General features: G+C 40.5%; 1 protein-coding gene across 5 annotated transcripts in view; it reads left to right on the forward strand.

Moving 5' to 3' along the window:
- Positions 1–1,856: 1,856 nt before the first annotated feature.
- PIP5K1A (phosphatidylinositol-4-phosphate 5-kinase type 1 alpha) overlaps positions 1,857–21,038 on the forward strand; it is a 39,021-nt gene continuing 19,839 nt past the window's right edge. For 3 of the 5 annotated variants that reach the window (XM_059673792.1, XM_059673795.1, XM_059673796.1), the window contains exons 1-3: positions 1,857–2,386; positions 12,465–12,503; positions 19,305–19,336. In XM_059673792.1, coding sequence (XP_059529775.1) covers positions 2,308–2,386; positions 12,465–12,503; positions 19,305–19,336 — 150 coding nt within the window. In that variant the 5' untranslated portion in view covers positions 1,857–2,307. Of the gene's footprint in view, positions 2,387–3,055; positions 3,201–12,464; positions 12,504–19,304; positions 19,337–21,038 lie in introns of those variants that run through there. The other 2 variants (XM_059673793.1, XM_059673794.1) reach the window with 2 other exon arrangements.

Consider the following 21,038-nt stretch of genomic DNA (forward strand, 5'->3'; position numbering starts at 1 on the left):
ACCAGCCAAACTTTTAAAATTTTACCTTTATCCATTCATATACTCAGGAGGCAGTTACTCTGTGCCAGGCACAATTCTAGATCCTTGAAATATAAAAATGAATAAGATGTAATCTTTGCCCTATATGTTCACAGTCTTATGAGGGAGATAAGTAAAGACACTGACATAATACAAGTAGCCATTTTTGGTCCATAAAAGAGAAACAAAGACCCGAAAGAAGCTGCAAAATGCAGATCTCTTCTTTTGGGATGATTCATAGATCAGATCCCAAGGAGAAAACCCCCTGTTTGACCTACCGCCATAGTGAGTCCATTATTGGTCCATTTCCAGTTTTCAAATCAGAAACAACTTTACCTCTACAGCTAATTTCTTTCTTTTTTTAACTTTTAAAACATTTATTGATTTTTAGAGAGAGAGAGAGAAGAAGGGGGAGAGAGAGAAACATCAATTTGTTTCACCTATTTGTGCATTCATTGGTTGATTCTTGTATGTGTTCGCTCAGGTGATGGAACCACAAACCTTGGTGTATTAGGATTTGCTCTAACCAACCGAGTACCCAGCCAGGACTCTACAGCTGATTTCTAAAATAACTCAGGAAATGGTAGCAACTCCATGACTTTTATGGAAACAAAAGTAATTTATTCAACAAATATTTATTGAATATCTATGAGCCAAATCCTATGCTAGACAGTGTAGGCCCACCTGTCTAGTTTTTGTACTATTTAGTTTGGTGGAGGGGGGTGGTGTAGGTATAGGCAATCATAAAATACTTCAATGCTACACAATTCCATTGCTATGGAATTACAAATGCAATCTGATCATTGGAAGTGTCTGCCCTTCACTACCCAAAGGAGAATGAATAATCCAGCAGGTGGCAGCAGGGAAACAATTATTATACTAGATCTTAATGAGGGAAAGGTAGAAGGCAGTAGTCAGTGTCTAGGGCTATTTTCTGGCCAGTGAGGTCCTAGGTTCCTTTTTGAGGACCCAGAAAGAATCGGGTAGAGAATAACCCGGCCATTTTGGGGGCTACCGAACCTAGGATTTTTCCATTCCTCTTCACTTATTCATCCCACAAATAATTGTTGAGATCCTACTATGTACAGAGTCACATCACCTGAGTAGCTTGGGGATACATGAGTGAACTAAACACAGTGGTTGTTCTCCAGGAGTTCAGTCTCCCCAGGGAAAGAGGTCTTCAGAGTTCATAACCTCCAGGGTACTTTGTTAAAAATGAGCAGGGTTTGTACGAAGACTAGACTTCTGTGTGTCTCCATGCCCTTTGGAATATAGATAACAGAGAGGCTAAGGGCTTGGATCACGGGAAGACAGACTATAATATGGTTTGATCACCTCCCTTTTTGACAGGTCTTCATTCACTTATAAGATATTTCCTAAATTCTGTCACTGTGCCCAGCATTTGGCTTGAGGCAATATGTGGGTCTGTTTCAAATGTCACTCGGAGGAAGACAAGACATGCATGCACCTTAAACTAAATAGTAAACAAGGCAGTAGAGCCGGAAGGATACTTGGTGGCATGTGATATTTTGCGAATTTGACTGCTTAAAGTCTCTCACTTGACACTGAGAGTCTGTCGGGAATTCTTCTCTAAGCTGTAAAACTGAGAGGACCCGTCGAGCCAACTCCTAATGAGCATAGGCAACGCAACCCAGTTCTTTAAAAGAGCCGAACTAACTTGACCCCAGCGAGCCACCATAGGGAGTGTTTGCCCCGGCGTGGAGTCGTTAGGCCGTGAGGGACCTGCATCATGTGACCAGGAACAGCCTCCCGATTGGCTTTGCTCCTCTCTGGGCTACTCCCCACCCCCATTGAGTGGGATGGAACGAGAGGTTGGGCGCATGCGCAGTGCCTGGATTTCGCTGGCTGCCGGGAGTGGAACGGTGGGGTTGGCGATAAACAGGCTGTGGCTAGGAGTAGGGGGAGGGGGCGTTCGCTCTGCCGGGACTCCTCACGCCCCCTTGTTGCTTTAAGTGTTGGTTTGGTGCGGACGCGGGGTCCCGGCAGCCAGCTGGAGCCTATTCCATTGTGAAAGGGAAAAGCAGCTCCCGCGGAAAGCGGTTCAAGTTGCAGGGAGGGTACGAGACGTGGATTGTCCCCATGCCAGACAAGTGGTGCGGCCCTGAGCTGGTCCCGGAGCCTGCCCGACGTGTCTGAGAAAGGCCTCGGCGGGGCGGGAAGGTGGCTGTCGGAACGCAGTTTTTGTAAAGACGGGAAGATTCGACTCGGAGAAGAGGAAGAGCCGGATTGAAAGGGAGTGAGGCCACTGAGGGGGAGGGGGCTGCCAAGATGGCGTCGGCCTCTGGGCAGTCGGCGGCCGGGTTTTCATCCGTGGATCCCGGGGGTCCTTCCTGCACCTCGTCCTCAGGTAATCAGGGCGGGGCGTGGACGGCGGGCTGATGGCGGCCGTGGGGTGGGAGCAAGAGCGAGACCTGGGAGGGCACCTGTAGCTGGGGATGTCCGAGGTTGCCGGTGAGGAAAACAGGGTTCTAAATAGGCTTTCCGAGTGGGCAGGGGGTTCTGAGGAAAAGACGGGTTTAACTGAGGAAAGGGAAGCTATCAAAAACGTTGTCTGTCTTGGAGGAGGCCGAGTTGAGGACTTGAAAGAAGTAGGGTCAGGAGGGGTGGAGATGGACAGTGGGGATAGGAGGGGAACAGCAGGGAAATCGAAGGGAGTAGAGAAAAGTCAAGTGAATGGAGGCCTTACAAATAGGAATTACTTAGTGTGAGAGGCAGGTAGAATCCCAGTTGGTTCTGGAGTTAATTGAAAATGTAGACGAGAAGCCTTGGAATTGAAGAGTGATGGGGTGCCTCCGATCGCTGGGGGTTGAGGGAATTGGGAGTTTTGTTGGGGGTGGGAGTTGATGGAACCGTCTTTTTCCCTGGAGACTCCCCCTAATGCGTCATTCCTTCTCACTGCGTGCCCCCGCTCGCCCCCTCCTCTCCTCCCCCTCCTCCTCTCCCCTCCGCCTCCCCCGCGGGCGCTCGCACAGACACATTTTATCAAACATCCTCCCTTGATGACTCCTAGCTCTAGACTGACCAACTTCGGGAAGGAATGGGCAGTATTGAAGGAAGACTGAAGAATGTGGAAAATTAGGGTTAAAATACCCAAAAAATAGATGGAGAAGGTGGAGTGATGACGTCTGGAGTTGCAGTGGAGGCCGAGAGGGGTGATGTTGGTAATGAGGGGGGAGGCTCTGGGTGCTGGGGGGACGTTGCATAATAGGAAATGGACTGGAAGAATGCTTAGGTGGCATCAGGAAAAGCGGCCCTTGGAGAAGAGAGCCAGGCATATTGCTCAGAGCAGGGAGCAGCTATTGAAGATGGAGAAAAGCTACAGATGGTGTGTGGGAGGGAAGATGGGTGGTGGTGTCGTGTGTGGGGGGAGCTTGAGTCAGAAACTGCTCTAGAGCTTCCATCACAAACGTCTGCTGTTCCGTAGCGAGTTGCCTCCGCACTGAACTGGATGGGCTACCAGAGGTTGGCTGCTTTACTTGAGCTGCTGACATTCCTTAGACCGGAGATTGAGTTCCTGCCATTTTGAATTGGCTAAGTAGAGGGTTCCACCGTTCATATTCCAGCTCAGTTGAGTTAATACTGGTCACAAATATCTTCTTCATAAGGTGCAGTTTTATTTATGTACATCTATTTTTAGTTTCTTGAGAGGTAATTTTTGCCTTTCTTGTAAAAGCATTAGAGAGCCAAAGCATCTCATGTTGCGTCTAAGTGTGAAGAAGGATAAAGTAAAAATGACAGATATATATATATATGTACTCTAGAGGCTCGGTGCACGAAATTCATGCATGGGTAGGTCCCTAGGCATGGCCGGTGATCAGGGCCAATCAGGGCCTTCCTTCTCCTGGCTGCTGGCTGCTGGCTGCTGGCTGCTGGCTGCTGACCGCTGACCGGTGCCTTCCTTCATTCCGCGCTGCCCCCTGGTGGTCAGCGCACATCATAGTGAGAGGTTGAACTCCCAGTCTGTCAAACTCCTGAGGGGATATTTGCATATTAGCCTTTTATTATATAAGATACACACACACACACACACACACACACACACACACACACATATATATACCTTCAAGAAAGAAGAATGGTCATGTGTGGTCCTTAAACTTCTTACCTATTAAGTCAGGTATTTTCTTTAGAAACTGGGTTAATTTTTTTTGTTTTTTTTAACCAGGTTAATCTTAAAAGCCATGTGTTTATATCCCAGAATCTGACTCAGCCTCCAGCTCAGGGAAGTATTGGCCAGGTGGACAGATCTAGGAGTAAAAGGAAGTATTTTTTTGTCTCTTACTGATACATCTTCCTCCTCTTCCATCTCTACAACTTCAGATAGTCCTGTCTTTTTTATTTATTGTTTATTACTTATTCATTGATTTCAGAGAGAGCGAGGAAGGGAGGAAGAGAGAAAAACATCAGTTTGTTGTTTCACTTATTTATACAGTCATTGGTTGATTCGTGTATGTACCCTGCCACGAATCAAACCCACAACCTTGGCATATCGGGATGGCACTCTACCTGGCCAGGGCAGTCCTGTCTTTTTTAGATGTCACTATTTGATATTTTTGTATGTTTTTGCCAGATCCTAAGGCTTGCAGTTAGTAATTCAGATCGTATAAATGTTTTTTCCTATTGTGCTTTCACCAGAAAATCAAATACTAGGTTTCAAAACCCTGACTACTATGTTGATATCTGAAGTCAAGGTGTAAAAATGTCCAAAATAAGTAACTTTAGAGTCCTTTTTTGTACTTTCGTTTTTTACACCCACCTTCTCTGCTTCTTTGGCAAATATTGAAACAGTTGGATTAAGAAATTAAGAAAAATTCTGTTCATAAACATTCTTCTTTTTAAAAATAATTTTTATTGATTTCAGAGAGGAAGGGAGAGAGAGAGAGAAACATCAATGATGAGAGAGAATCATTGATCGGCTGCTTGCATGTCCTCTACTGGGGATTGAGCCTGCAACCTGGGCATGTGTCCTTGGCTGGAATTGAACCCGGGACCCTTCAGTCCGCAGGCGGATGCTCTATCCACTGAGCCAAACCAGTTAGGGCACATAAACATTCTTGAAAACATTATGGGTTATTGTGTGCAAATTTGCAATGTTGACTTTTTGTTCTGCAACATTGCCTTTTGTGTATCTGCATTTTCACTTAGGTTTGGGCTTAGCAAATTTAATGTAATACAATATTTCATTTTAAGGATGTGTTTTTGAAAAGTATAGGATGTTTGATTCTGATGCAAAAGAGGCTATAAGAATCAGTTTTATTTGTGATTAGAGGATAGTGGTGTTCTGGATGGTACCTGGAGAAATACAGGACATTGGCAGGAATAAGTGATGGTTTATGATTTCCTAAATTGTTAAAAGCTGGAAATTCAAAGAAAGGATGTGTGTGTGTGTGTGTGTTAACCATCCTAAAACCAATTTATTTTTCTAGATGCTTAGCTGAATTCACTTAAATTTTGGTGAAACTCTGAATTCTAAAACTAAGATTGCCTGGCAATGTTGAAATGGATACAAAATAAGAATGTCAGGATTCAGGGCAGAATGATGTTTTAAATAAGCCACTCATAACTGTTGGAGGCTCAAAATCTGTTGGCCTTCAAATTAGGAAGGACAGGTGATTTAAAACAGTTGTTCCCTGCCAGTATTAACCCCTGTCTTGATTATTTTGCCATTAAGTCAGAGCTGGTCTTTTATGCTGACAAATGAAATGCCAAGGGTAGAACAAACCATATGCTCTGAGTGATGTTTGACATCTTTTCCCATTGGTGTAATTACCATGTTTGGATTTTGGGGGAAGCAGTTATAAATGAATATCAGCTTGCAGTAGCCATCAGTGTATTCTTGCTCTTAAACTTTGATTGTTAATAAAAGGTGATGCAGTTTGCCATCTAGTGTCAGCTGTTTGGAGAGTAAAAGAAATTTATTCCTTCTCTTCCTTTGTCCCCATACTCATTTGGACAGTGGTGGCACCACTTAAAAAATAAAATCAGCCCTGATAAAGTGCTGTTGACAGTGTGACCATCTAATTTGACTAGTCCATCAAAAATTTGAAATTCAGCCACTGATTCCCCTTCTTACCGCCATGAAGGCAGTAAAGTATTTCTATTTTTGAGAATTGATTTGAAGACAGTGGAGGAGTTAGAAAGTAAAGTTAGAATGCTAAGGTGTACACTGCACCCCTGAAATAAGAGCTGTGTGATAAAATCACGTGACTCTCCAAGAAAAATAACTTGAAACCTTAGAAGATCATGAACTTCTAATTCCTTTTGATTCACACCAGAACATTTCTGAAATTATCATCCTTATGACATGATTTTATCATAAGCACAATGATTTGGAGATAATTTTACAGCTTCTTTCCTGACTTTTACTTAACTACTGAGGGAAACCTCAGAGGACACAGGATTGAAGCATTTTTAAAAATATATATATTTTATTGATTTTTTTTTTAAATATATTTTATTGATTTTTTACAGAGAGAAAGGGAGAGAGATAGAGAGCCAGAAACATCGATGAGAGAGAAACATCGATCAGCCGCCTCCCGCACATCTCCCACTGGGATATGCCCGCAACCCAGGTACATGCCCCTGACCGGAACCGAACCCGGGACCCTTCAGTCCACAGGCCGACGCTCTATCCACTGAGCCAAACCGGTTTCGGCATATTTTATTGATTTTTTACAGAAAGGAAGGGAGAGGGACAGAGAGTTAGAAACATTGATGAGAGAGAAAAATCGATCAGCTGCCTCCTGCACACTCCCCATTAGGAATGTGTCTGCAACCAAGGTACATGCCCTTGACCAGAATCGAACCTGGGACCTTTGAGTCCGCAGGCCGATGCTCTGTCCACTGAGCCAAACCGGTCAGGCAGGATTGAAGCATTTTTGCCTAGGACCTTGATTCTGGTGAGTTTGTTCTTCCTAAGCAGGGCCCCACCAGTAAATTATGCTATATCTGATAACTCCAGATGGTAGGGATTTTTGTTGAGGGTTTTTTGTCTGTTTTCTTTGTATACAGTGTTAAGCTGTTTGTAGGCTGATCCCTTTCCCTTCAATTCTTCTATACTGGTGAAAAGTAATGCAACTTAAACCAGTTTACAGGAGTGAGTAAACGGAAATTTGGGAATGTAAAGATAGAACAGACTGTCATGTAGTCAGAATATCTCTAAGTTCTATTCGGTTGATACTTTACAAGGAGGAAGAGATTTTTCTGTTTGCTTTCTTTTTAGGGGGTTTTGACCACCCCACACCCTCCTTTTTTCTTTTGTCCCCTTGGTAGATTCTGATATCAGAATGTCATTGTTTTGCGTCTTTTTTTTTTTTTTTTAATCCTCACCCAAGAACATATTGATTTTTAGAGAGGGGGGAGTAAGAGAGAGAGAGAGAGAGAAACATTGATGTGAGATGTTGCCTCCCCCATGTACCCCGACTGGGCCAGAGACCTGGGTGGAGGATTTAGCCTGCAACCTCAGCATGTGCCCTGACGCTGGAATTGAACCTGCAACCTTTTGGTGTATAGGACACAGATGAGCCACATGGCCAGGGCAGAATGTCATTGCTTTTGATCAGTTATTTATTTCTGCCATGGTTGCTTAAGCTTTTGAATATCAAAATAGTATGTTTGCTTGTTACTTTCTGTGTGCTGTTCTGGGTTGATATAAAACTCTTCTGATTAATAACTTTGCTTAGATATGTGCTAGCTACTAGCTATTACATAAAGCCTGTTTTCCTTTGATAATGGAAGCTATAGCCTGTGAACAACAGAGATAACATTAGGTCAAAGACAGAACTGGAGAGAAGGAAGGTGGTTATTTTATCATTTAAGCTATGTATTTCCTAAGATTTGGGGCTATTCTTACTTGACATAAAGAAAGCAACAAGACCAAAGTTGTCATTCTCTTTTCTTTTTACTGGACATATTTTCTTGATCAAGGATAAAAGTATACTTCAGAAAGTATGCTATTTTCTGATAGCCTGGCAGAGGAATCTCTGTTTCTCTTTGTTCCAAACATCAGCGAAACATTCAGTCTCAGAGAGTGGACTGATGGTGTTTTCTAAAGGAAACTCCTTCCTAGCCCATTTCCCCTATTGCACTTCACTTCTCCACTCTTTACTATGAAAAGAGAGCATTGTTTAGTTTCTACGTATGTGTTTATATCTCTTATGAGCTTCTTATTGTTGTTGTTTTTTTAAAATATATTTTTATTGATTTCAGAGAGGAAAGGAGAAGGGGGAGAGAGAGAGAAACATCAATTTTGAGAGAGAATCATGGATCAGCTGCCTCCTGCACGCCCCACACTGGGGATCGAGCCCGCAAACTGGGCATGTGCCCTTGACTGAATTGAACCTGGGACCCTTCAGTCCACAGGCCGACACTCTATCCACTGAGCCGAATTGGCCAGGGCCTTATTGTTTCTTTTAACTGTTTTCTGGTGAAGTGAACTTATTTTCTCAACCCCTCCATATTTTTAAACTTTTTCTTCAGTCATTTTTCTTCTGTGAAATTTTGCTTTGTTCATTTGTAATGGCTGTATACAATATGTATTCATTGATAAACATCTGATTCTTAGAAAGTCTCCTTATTGCTGGAGTCTGAGGAAGACTTTGGCAAAAAGAGAGGAAGGCAGGTTCCTAGTAGATAGTTCAATACGTTATTATTTGCCTTATATTTTTCTTTTTTTGTTGTGGTTATTAATCCTCACCTGAGGATATTTTTTACTTTTTAAAAAATATATTGTTACTGATTTCAGAGAGGAAGGGGAGAAGGAGAGGTAGAAACATCAATGATGAGAGAAAATCATTGATCAGCTGCCTCCTGCACACCCCACATTGGGGATCAAGCGCTCAACCCGGGCATGTACCCTGATCGGGAATCGAACCGTGACCTCCTGGACACTCAACCACTAAGCCCTGCCCAGGCAGGGATCACATACTTGATCCTTTTCGACCCTGTGGTGTGCAGACCAATGCTGCAAATACTGAGCCACACTGGCCAGGGCAATATGGAATTAATCCAGAATAAACACTGCCCCAAAGGTTCAGTGATGTTGATTAGGCTAAAGCAGCGGTTCTCAACCTGTGGGTTGCAACTCCTTTGACAGTCAGTCGAACGACCCTTTCACAGGGGTCGCCTAAGACCATCCTGCATATCAGATATTTACACTACAATTCATAACAGTAGCAACATTACAGTTATGAAGTAGCAACAAAAATAATTTTATGGTTAGGGGTCACCACAACATGAGGAACTGTATTAGAGGGTCACAGCATTAGGAAAGTTGAGAACCACTGTTTTAGACAATTTCTGAGTATTTTCATTTGGAGAATACATTGTGTCTCCCACTTGCTAGACTATACAGTAGTATAAATGGCTTGCAGTATTTCAAGTTAAGAGGACCAGAGAGATTGTTTCAGATAGTCCAGCAGACAAGTTGGCTGATTGTGTGTGTCTCTCTCAATCTTATCAACCAAGAGATCCCCTAAGAGTTAACATTTTGCTTTTGAAAAGCCTGCTTGTCTCTCTGTGCTCTATGTAGAAATTATTGACATATTTCTGTAGTAGTATTGGTAGGTCATTGAGTTGGGTGTCTGGGACTGCTTCTCTATGACCTGTTCAGGCACAATTCCAGTTGTCTGAGGAATGCACATCCGGCCAGCCTGTAGTGTCCCCAAATTATATGTGTACTTCAAACACTGAAGTCAGTCACATGCTACCTCTTCGTTTCTCATCTGGGGATGATGTCATCGCATCTCCGACGGGGATGTTTCTGCTCTGAAAGTGCTGGGAGAGGCTCTGGGATTAAGGCCAACTCTGTTTTGTTCCACACACCGGGTGGGAGCTCTCTTTTTGGAGCTGTTTCCTATCTGAAAATACCTTTGTGTCAATGATCTCTCATTCCCCACTCATTCTTCCCTCTGAAGTGTGCCTTTTTCACATTTTGCAGAATCATATTGATGGTTTTTCTCTTCCTCTACATTTTGGATCTTAGTCTCTGGTGGTTTAGTAGTAGCAAGCAAATTTATGGAGAGCCACGGTGATGTTTTAACTAGTGACTAGAAACTAGGCTCTACAGTACCTTTTCACCATAAACACAATTTAGGGTTAGGCCAAGGACCAACATGGAGTGTTTCCTTAAGTCTAGTCCAGGGTTACTCAGAAAAATATTCTGATGTGATATGATGATTCACCTCTGTATTTTAGCAAGAATTATTGGTTTCCACTTGACTGGTCCAGCTGTTTTGAAATTATTTTAGCAACGTTAAAGATTTCCCAGCTTATTTTCATAATTTAGAGGCTAGATCTTTGATATTTTTCAAGTCTTGTCATCCAGGAGATGTGCTGAAATCAGGTATCCCTGTTTTATAGGAGAAATGATATTCTGAAGGATATAAAAAATAAACTTCAGAAGGAACCTCATATATGCTGATACGGGTTTGTTTCAGGTTGAATAGGCATCTCAAAGTAATATGTAGTGGAGAAAGTGAGTATATAGGAGTCATGCTTTTTAAAAAATCCTCATCCAAGGATATGTTCATTGATCGTTAGAGAGGAGAGAAAAGGGAGAGAGGGAGAGAAACATCAAACATCAGTCAGTTGCCTCCCATATGCTTCCCAACTGGGGCTCAAACCCGCAACCTAGGTATGTGCCCTGACCAGGAGTCAAACCTGCAACCTTTCAGTGTATGGAGGATGCTGCAACCACCTGAGCTATACCGACCAGGGCTAGGAGTCATGCTTTTAAGAAGAAAAAAATTTGCCCTAACCAGTTTGGCTCAGTGGACAGACCATCAGCCTGAGGACTCAAGGGTCCCAGGTTCGATTCTGGTCAAGGGTATGTACCTTGGTTGCGGTCACATCCCCAGTGGGGAGTGTGCAGGAGGCAGCTGATGGATGTTTCTCTCACATCAATGTTTCTAACTCTCTATCCCTCTCCCTTCCTCTCTGTAAAAAATCAATAAAATATATCTTAAAAAAAAGAAAAAAAATTTTTTTTTTTCTAAAACGTTTATTGTCCTTTTAAAGAAAACTTTTTTTTTTTTTAAAGAAGTCATGCTTATTTGTAGCTTGGGATTGTTAGCAGCATTTGAGGTATTTTCTCTTTATCTTTTCCTTCTAGTCTGTCTCTGCAGCAGCATAATGTAATTGTAATGAGCTTGAGTTAATGTGTTGGGCAGGGAGTGATGTGAGTCTGTATGCGTGGGACTGTTGAGTTGTGATTTACTGGGGAAAATGGGTTATGAAGTAAAGAGAATTATAATAAAGCCACCTATATAGAAAATTTATATAGATGAGAAAATTTAAATTTACAAATTAACCTAACCCCACTATCCAAGATAGTCATATTTTAACATTTTGATCTATGCTCTTCTGGACCTTTTTAATGTATGTAAGTACATGTGAATTTATAGATAAGTATGTTTTCAAAATATGGTACTATATAATTTTTTTTACCTTTTCCAACAACTTAACTGTGACATCCTATCTATAAGTATACAATAAAATAATGGTTATATACTATTCCATTTTATGATTTCACAATAATTCACCAATCCTCTGTTGTTCATTTAGAGTCTTTCCAATTATGGTATCTTTCCAGTTATAGTTATTATATACAGTGCTGCATTAGATATCTTTGTATATCCATCTTTGTCCACTTGATTGTTTCCTTAGGATAAATTCCCACTTCTAGGCCAATTTATACATTTTTGTTTTTAAGACTATTTGCCTAGATATTGCCAGATTGCCCTCTAAGAATGAAAGGAAGATCCTCAAGTAAAATGTATGCATATTCTTTTGTTGTTGTTTCACCAGAGGATACTTTTTCCATTGATTTCTAGAGAAAGTGGAAAGGAGGTAGGAGGGAAGGAGGGAGGGAGGGAGAGAGAGAGAGAGAGAGAGAGAGAGAGACAGACAGACACATCAAAGTGAGAGACACATTGATTGGTTGCCTCCTGCACATACCCCTACCAGGGCTGCGGAACCTGCAATGAGGTACGTGCCCTTGACTGGGACTTGAACCTGTGACCCTTTGGTTAGAGGGTTGATGCTCTAACCACTGAGCAAAACAGCCAGGGCTACTATTCTTTCTTAAAAGATCAGAAGCCTGCATGCAAAAGACTTTTTATACCTGAAAATTCGTTGCCAATCTGAAATCACTCCAGAGAGAAATGATTTGGGTTACAAGTTTTGTGACTACTCTTAGAATTTTTTTTTTTTTTTGCCAGAACTTCTTTTTCTCTTGTTTTTTGGACATTTACTAGTACTTAGAACTACAAAAAAATCATCTCACATTTCACAGTATGGTGTTGGGGATCAGGCCAGATCCTGTTCGTAATTTTAAACTTTAGAGTTTTCAAAAAAATATGCTTTTTCTGCTGTAAGTAAGTACAATCCTAGAAATAAGTGATAACTTTCTGTTTTTCCTCATTTAGGTTTCAACTGTCTGTGCTGTGGGGTCAGGAGTAAGAGAGGTAGATCTGATGTGTATCTGTGCTGAAGAAGCATGAGCTCCGCAGTAACTAGCAGCCAGCGGCTCTTCCCCGTAACAGTTGCAGATTGTTTGCAGTGGTAGCGCATGGTCTTCTTCTGAGAAGGCTGTGGATTTCTTATTGAACATAACTTACTCGCCCTCTCCAAAAAAAGATGCTCTTAACAGAGAAATATATTTCTCAGTTTCACGGTATAATATGAATCAGTCAACTCCCTAACTTTTTGTCTCCTTCAAAATCTTCCCATAACTTCATGTCCTTTTGTTTTAGTAAATGAGTCTCTTTTTTTTTTCTTTAGAAAAAAATATATTTTTTTGGGGAAAAAAATATTTTTATTGATTTTAGAGAGGAAGGGGGAGAGATAGAGATAGATAGAAACACCAGTCATGAGAGAGAATCATTGATTGGCTGCCTTCTGCACGCCCCACACGGGATCAAGCCCGCAACCTGGCCCCTACTGGGAATCGAACTGTGACCTCCTGGTTCATAGGTCGACGCTCAACCACTGAGCCACACCGGCTGGGCAGTAAATGAGTCTCTCAATTCTTTTTCTTTTCACTCTCTGCTGCACCTCTCCCCTGACCCTTCCTATCGTGTAGATGGGGTTTCATAATTCACAATGATAATAATTGCTTATATTTATAGAGTATATATTATATGTTAAGCGCTATACATGACTTATTTTAGTTCTCATAACAGCCCTATGAGGTACGGTATTATTTCACCACTTTATAGATAAGGTAACCAAGGCCCAGAGAGTTTTAATGAACTTGTCCAAGGTTACCTAGTTAGTAAAGAATGGATCTCATATTCAAACCTAGCAAACCTAGGTGTTCAGATTTCAGAGCCCACAATCCTACCCACTACGCTATAATTGCTCCCTCGCTAATTTGAAAGTCTGTGTGCAAACTAACCTGACTTTAAACCAAATTAAATATTTGTTGTTGAATGAATACTGACTGAAACAGTAGTCCTTACTGAAGGAGAGACTAGTACAGAAGGGAACTTCTCCTTCTGACTTTAACTCTCCTTAAAAAAGCAACAAAATTCTGACCTCCTGTTGCATAATATGTGGAGTTATTAATCATTCTTTCAGAAAATATTTTTTAAGTTTTAATGTGAATTCATGCCAAGGATTGGTAACTGATTCTGCAGTAAAATTCCAAGATCCCTGAAACTAAACAAGCAAAAGAGTTTGCCTATCAGATGCCCTCTTTTTATCCATTGCAAATTCAATAATCATAAGCCTAATGCTTTTAATCAGAGCAAGTCAAGGTCCCTCATGCACCAAGAGGAAAACTAGTCTGAAATAAAAGGAGCTTCCCCCCCCTCTGTTAAAGTTGTTGAGGTCTTACTGCAAAGACATACTTTCTGCTACTTAGTGAGGACCTTAATGTCTGTGAAGCTGCTCTTTCAAGTATCAGACTTGAAAGACAGATTTGTTCCTCTAGACACTGGCATTGTGTGGTTCAGAACAAGGATAATCTCACTAAGAGAGGTGAGACGTATTTTTGCTGGTGACATTATGACTGTTACCAGAAGAACAGTGTTGTTATTGTTAATCTACTTGAGAAGAACTGAAGGAGGAGGACTCTGCTCTTAACCCTCTATCAGGGAATGTGAAAAATACATTTTCTTGTCCCAAGGGAAGGGGGTACCTCCAGGGAAGAAAATATATGTTCATCTTGTCCATTAGCAGTTTCGAGATGTGTTTGTTAGAGCCTTCTAGTTCTCTAGGTGCTTTCTTGTCCCTCCTAGACTCAAGATCACCAGGAAATGAAAACAAAAAGATGGTTTAGGAAAATGAGAGTTGATTGGGGGTTAAGAATATGGATTCCAATTCTGGCCTGGTCATCAGCTTTGCTCTCTGATTTTGAGCACATCCTTATGCTCTGCTTTTATTTATTTAAAAAAAAATTAGACTAAAAATCATAAAGGCCCTTTCTGAATGATGTTTTTCTTTCTTTTTTTTTTATTGCTTAAAGTATTACAAAGGGTATTACATATGTATCCATTTTATCCCCCCGCCCTAGATGTTTTTCTTAATATAAATGGTTATTGATTTGTTAGCTTGAAAGTGGACAGTAGCTTCACTTGGGGGCTGAAAAGCTAAGTTCTCAACTTATTCTATTTAAAAATCAACTTCCATTAACAGTTATAGATTTTAGCCAGACTGAACATACCCAGGCTAGAGTTAAAAAAAAATAAATCCCCAAAAATGGTTCTTTAGGTCTTTTTCATTTTCTTCTTTCTGTAGAGGAAGTAGGGCTTGAAATTACTATGATTAGCTCTATATCATCTATTGTCCCACTCAAAAATAAGTTACTTGAACCATTACTATTTCTGATGAAGCCTGTTTGTCATGGCTTTATTTTTTTGCTTCCAGTAGAGCAACATTAGCTAGTTGTTTACAGTGCTTCTTGGTCCAGGGCCTGTTAATAAGGAGGAGTCTCATAGTCATGAAGGAAATAAACTATGGACATGAATTGGGAATTCTGTAAAATAAAAAAACAATTTCTGTTAGTGCTTCATCCTTGATGCTTTTACTAGAGAAAACCTCTCAGAAAGAAGCCAGCTCAGATGAAGAAGCTTGATTATCTAGACTTGCTTTCTTTTCTTCTATGGTATTTTTTCACTAAACTTTTAATTGTAAATTTTTTCAGACATACACAACGTATAGAGAATAGTGTAATGAACCACTATTACCCATCAGCTAGCTTCAACAGCAATATTTTGCCAAATTTGCATCTATTATTCTCCAGTCTTCCACCTCCACCCCCTGGGATTTTTTTAAAAGCGAACTCAGTCTTCATGTGATTTCAGCCATAAATAGTTCAGAATGTATCTCTACAGATAAGGACTCTATTTTGAGGGGAGAGGGAGTTGTAATATTACCATGGTAGCAGTGTCACATCTTCAAAATTAAAAAAGGTTATTTAATTTCTCCTCTCAAGGCCTCTGTCTCAGAAATCTGTAGCTTATTTTCTAAACAGCATCCAAACAACTTTTACACATTATATTTGGTGGATACCTCTCTTAAGCTCTTAATTAAAAACAATTCCCACATCCTGTTGTATTATTTTGAGGGCCAAACAAGATATATGTTTGTAAACTTTTAAAGTGCTATAAAAATATACATTGTTTGGTCAGTGGAGAAAAATAGTCTTTCTAAAAATGTGTCAGCATTTCATTGTAGTCTTACAGTCACCATTAAGGTGAACTAGGATAATATGGAGATGTCCAAGTGATGGAGAAAAGGTAGAAATATTATGAGCTCCTCCAGGTCAGGAACATTACTTCCAAGAGTACCTAGCATAATTCCTGACATATAACAGGTGACCAATAAGTAGTTTTTGAATAAGTGAATGGAGAGGAGCAGAAATAATTTTGCATCGAGCTGTGCTGAGATGTGTTAAAATTAAGCCAACGAGGAGAAGCTAGTGTAGAACCTTCTCAATAGCTTTTATAGCTAAGCTGTCAGCTTCTATAACCCACTGTTGGGTAATGTGCTCTCTTTCTTACAGCACATGCCACATTTCCTAGAGTAAACTAATGATAATGTAGCCATATTGATAATAGTCCTCCAGAGTTTTGACTTAGAAGGGGAGAAGCAGGTTCCAAAATTACTCAGGAAAAAGTATTTCTTTGAAAAAAGTTAATTTCAACATTGGAATTCTACTCTCCATTCAATTTCCCTACCCAAAAAGAGAATGATATATATGGATCATGGATAGGGATTATAAAGTGGTGCTATATCCTTATCAGAAAGTATTTTCCACAGAGATGCTAGAAAACAAACTTTCTTTTGAATAATATTTTAGTGTTATTCATAGGGATGAATCTCAGTGGTTGGCTGGCATTATTACCAAGCCGGTTACTGCCATGCTGAGTTGGTCTTTTACCTCTTTCTCTCCTCCCCCCCCCCCCCCCCCCGCCCCACTTCTCTCCTCCTCCCCTTCCCTCCGTGGCTCCCCCCTGCGCCCTTTCTTTCACTGCACGTAAAGAAGAGAGTTTGATTATGAGGTGAACAGGTACAGTGCTGGTGACTCTTTAGTCTCATGTACTTCCTCAGGGGACAATTTCTCATTGGCAGAGCTTTGGGCTACTTGGTCAATCCTTAGCAGATGGTACCTGGTTTCCTGAAATGTCACTCTGCTCTTCATTGGGTTTCTGAACCGCACTGGGTGTTTTACCAACACTGGCAAAATTCTCTAAGCATTTTTCTCTTCCCTTCCATTCATCTTTGGTAGGTTAGAGCTCTGATCTGTGCCCAAGGGGCAAAACTTAAGGCAAGAAAGAGAATGAGTCTTGGGTCCTGATTCTTCTCCTCCCTATTATTTATTCTATTATTATTTAAACCCCAATATCTTTCTAACTGCTTCAGCTATAATGTACTTGGGTTAATCCCAGCTTTGCAGTTAGAGATAGCTAAGTAGTTGGCACCAAAATTCCATTGAGTCAAGTTCTCCCACCCTCATTCTGCAAACTTTGCAAGAGTTAACAACCCTAGAGCTGTATGTTTGTGTCATAAAACCAGGAAAGTTAGCAAAGTAGAACTTTTGGAAGTTAGAAAGCCCCAAACTTAGACCCTGCCTTGAAATCATTTATCTGCTTTCCCCCCTCCATTATTTAACTTGTCCAATTACTCCTTGCATATTTTGTAGGTGAGACTGTCAAACTAGGACTAGATATTGGCTTTTCTTGGTTCTTCCAGATCCCTTCCAAACCCCTTCCTTGAGGGGAAAAGTGGGTTGGCCAGGTACCGATCAAGGAGTCCAGAATCAGTGTTTGTCTTCACAACTGAAAGTATACTGATTTCCTCATTGAGAATCACTGATTCCATAGTTATGTGTGTGTACTTTCAGGAGGGTATGTTGGGGGGGGAGTTGGGAGGAGCCAAGTACTTTGAAATGCTAATTAACATTTTATGATGTTCTAGGTAATTGAACATTAAACCTTACTGTGGACTCAACTTTGCTCTTGCATTAGAAATCACATCTGGCAACATATTTGTTTAGCACTTCATAGTCCATAAAGTACTTTGAATATACCTTATCTAATCTTTATATAACCTAATTTAGGTTTCTTTTCTTTTAGTTAAACATAGAGAGCAATTTGCCTGATATAACAAGGGTTTGAACCCAGGTCTTCGAATTTTTTAATAGTTCAGCATGTTGACTTGCTCTTGGCTAAAAGGTTGTAATATATAAAAGGTTTGACTATTGTTTTTGTTGGCAGACACCTTAAATTTTGTAGTAAGTCAGTAGAGTTTTAATTATAAATCTGAGTCGTCCTGGCTTTTGCTTAGGGTTCCAGTCCTAATTTGCCTAATCTTTCACCCAGCTGAAGTCAGCATTATTGAAGAGGAAGCATCCTACAAAAGATGTAGATTATTGGGCACTGATGTTTTTTCCTCCCATTTTTGGGGGGTTATTTTATGCAGTATGTCTCCTCACAGCTAAGTGACAGTTCCCTTGCCTCCTTTTTTGGAAGAGAAATGAAAACTATGGTGCTCTTCATTTTTTGCCACTCTGACTCACCATTTTGCTGCTCTGCTTATTGTACCAGAAATACTTGGTCTGTGCTACTAGGAGCTGTTCTAACCTCTCTGAGCCCAGCTATATTCTGAAATTCTCAGGGTGCTTGACCTTTTGTCTTAAACAATTATAATTAGAGCTTTACCTGATTATCCTCGATCCCATGTGTCCCTGTTGCTGCCTCAACATTAATCTTTATATATGGACTGAAACTAGGGTCTTCCTACTCAGGTATTATGTTATTGAAGATTCATCCCATTTGGACTCCTCTTTTTAATTTTCTTTAATATGGCTAATCTTTATTCCTTTTGAATTCTTTAGAGCTAGATTGATGTGATAATTAGTAATCTATGAAGAAAAAGGCCAACGTTCTCCAATATGAAATGGGAAGGAAGGTTTGCCTTCCTGAGTGATGATGTATCTCTGATGTGATCATGGATGAAGGTTATGGGGATGGCAACCCCTGAAGAATTGACTTAATCAGAATACATTTTTCTATAGATAATCTTTTGTCACTTTCTGAACATACTTATTCTTAAAATCTTTTCTAAAATTAAATGGATAAATAATAATGAGATTTAACTACAAATATGCCTGCACTGATTAAATAGTAAGTAAAACTTTAGTAAGTAAATGCCAATAAATTCCTGTTGAGTTTACAGCAGAAATGAAGATGAGGCTGTAGGGATGCAGAATCAGTTTCTGCTTGCACTGAATGCCTTTTCATTATTTTGATTTTGCATTTTCTCATCCTTAGCCTCTTTCTTCTTCACAGATCAGCTCTTTCTGAAGAGTTGAAATAATTAAAGAGGAGTAAATCACCATAGATATGCTCTAAAAATTTTCACCCTTTTAGTTCTACAGGAAAAAAATATTAATCAAGCCCCAGACTTTCCAATTAGTCTTGGGTCTCTTTTGCCCTTTCTCTTTCAGCCATGGTATCAAATGAGACCCTCTGACTCTGATGTATCAAGAACAGGTCTATTTCCCAGAGAAAATATGAACGCTTGAGTAAGAAAAGGGACTGGAACAGGAATGGAATGTACTCAAGGGCTCTATGAATATTAGGGAGAACGAGGAAGGGACTTTTAAAATCTCTGTCCAAACGGTATCACAGAGCGAGAGGCCAGAGCTCATTGTTAGGTTTAATTTGACTCAGACCCTGATTGTTTCAGTGTGCAGGATAGAGATATCTGAGTGGGTGTGTGTACACATTATAATTGTGTTTTGTTTATTTTTTTAACAGCTTCTGGAAACAAGAGAGCCATGGCATCTGAGGTAAGTTTCTTATTGATACATTGGTTCTAAAACCAGAAGGATACCTGGTTCTGACATCTTTTTTTTTTTTAATATATATTTTTATTGATTTTTTTAATAGAGAGGAAGGGAGAGAGATAGAAAGTTAGAAACATCAATGAGAGAGAAACATCGATTCAGCTGCTTCCTGCACACTCCCTACTGGGGATGTGCCCGCAACCAAGGTACATGCCCTTGACTGGAATTGAACCTGGGACCCTTCATTGCGCAGGCCGAAGCTCTATCCACTGAGCCAAACCGGTTAGGGCTGGTTCTGACATCTTTATTTCCCCCCTGTTTAAGTCTCAGGAACTAGACAGAGTTCTTATATCTGTTTGGTGAGCTAGAAATTATGCAATTCTACTTTTGTTGCAGTTTATTTTTTATAAATTGTAAAGAGAGAGGAAGGGGGAGAGAGAGAAACATCAATTTGTTGTTCTACTTATTTATGCATTCATTGGTTGATTCTTTTATATATACATACACACACACACACACAAGTATACTTGATTTCAGAGAGGAAGGGAGAGGGAGAGATAGAAATATCAATGATGAAAGAGAATCATTGATCGGTTGCCTCCTATATGCCCTCTCCTGGGGATCAAGCCTGCAACCTGGGCATGTGCTCTGACCGGTAACCTGGTGCATGGGTGGATGCTGTACCTCTGAGCCACATCAGCTGGGCAATTTAATACATTTTTATTGTACCAAAGAATAATGTACCTGTAATCTTTCAAACAACTCCTATGAGGGAAGTACTGTAATTCATGTCTTACAGATGAGGAAAGTGAGGATTAGAGGTTCTGTAACTTGCCCAAAGTCACATAGTTAATAAGTGAGATTGATAAGTGTAGGATTCAGACCCAGACAATCCAACACTAAAACCTACTCTCTTTTTTTTGCTGTTACTGCCTCTAGTTGCACAACTTCAGTGAATTTGAATATCTTCATTTAACCATACAGAAGTTAAATTTCCTACTTTTTTTTTTCTGTGCAGAATGTTTTCCATTTGCTTAACTTGCTTCTCAGCCCTCTTCTTGCCTCTCTCCTGGGTTGTATGATGAGGCTTCAGAATGTGGATCCTTTTGTCCTGGCAACCTGTGGGTCGCGACCCCTTTGGGGGTCGAACGACTCTTTCACAGGGGTCGCCTAAGACCATCGGAAAACACGTATATAATTACATATTGTTTTTGTGATTAATCACTATGCTTTAATTATGTTCAATTTGTAACAATGAAATTGGGGGTCACCACAACATGAGGAACTGTATTAAAGGGTTGTGGCATTAGGAAGGTTGAGAACCACTGTTCTAAGAACTGTGAGGTTATATATAGATGGTTTTCTAGCACCAAGAGCCTTAGCAAGAAGTAGAACTTGAATATCAAGTCCTAAGATCATGACATCCTATTTTCACTAGCCTTCTTGCCTTCTGGCTTATTAACTTAATTACCATTGACATCATGAAGAAGACCTTCCTGTCTGTTGTGCTGGCATTTTGGCTGTGGGGAATAGCCTCTGCTCTACTGGTTTTACCTCTTCCTTATTTCAGGGGCTGATATATGGGTAGAAAACAAAGGCATATTATGTTCTCAGGAATCTCTTCAAGGCACTGAGACCCATACACTATCTCAGAGGAGTCATCTTATTGCCTCAGCCTTTTCATTCCTGGCCTCGCAGTACTTGC

Source organism: Myotis daubentonii, chromosome 18 (genome assembly GCF_963259705.1).
Source record: "Myotis daubentonii chromosome 18, mMyoDau2.1, whole genome shotgun sequence".
Lineage (NCBI taxonomy): Eukaryota > Metazoa > Chordata > Mammalia > Chiroptera > Vespertilionidae > Myotis > Myotis daubentonii.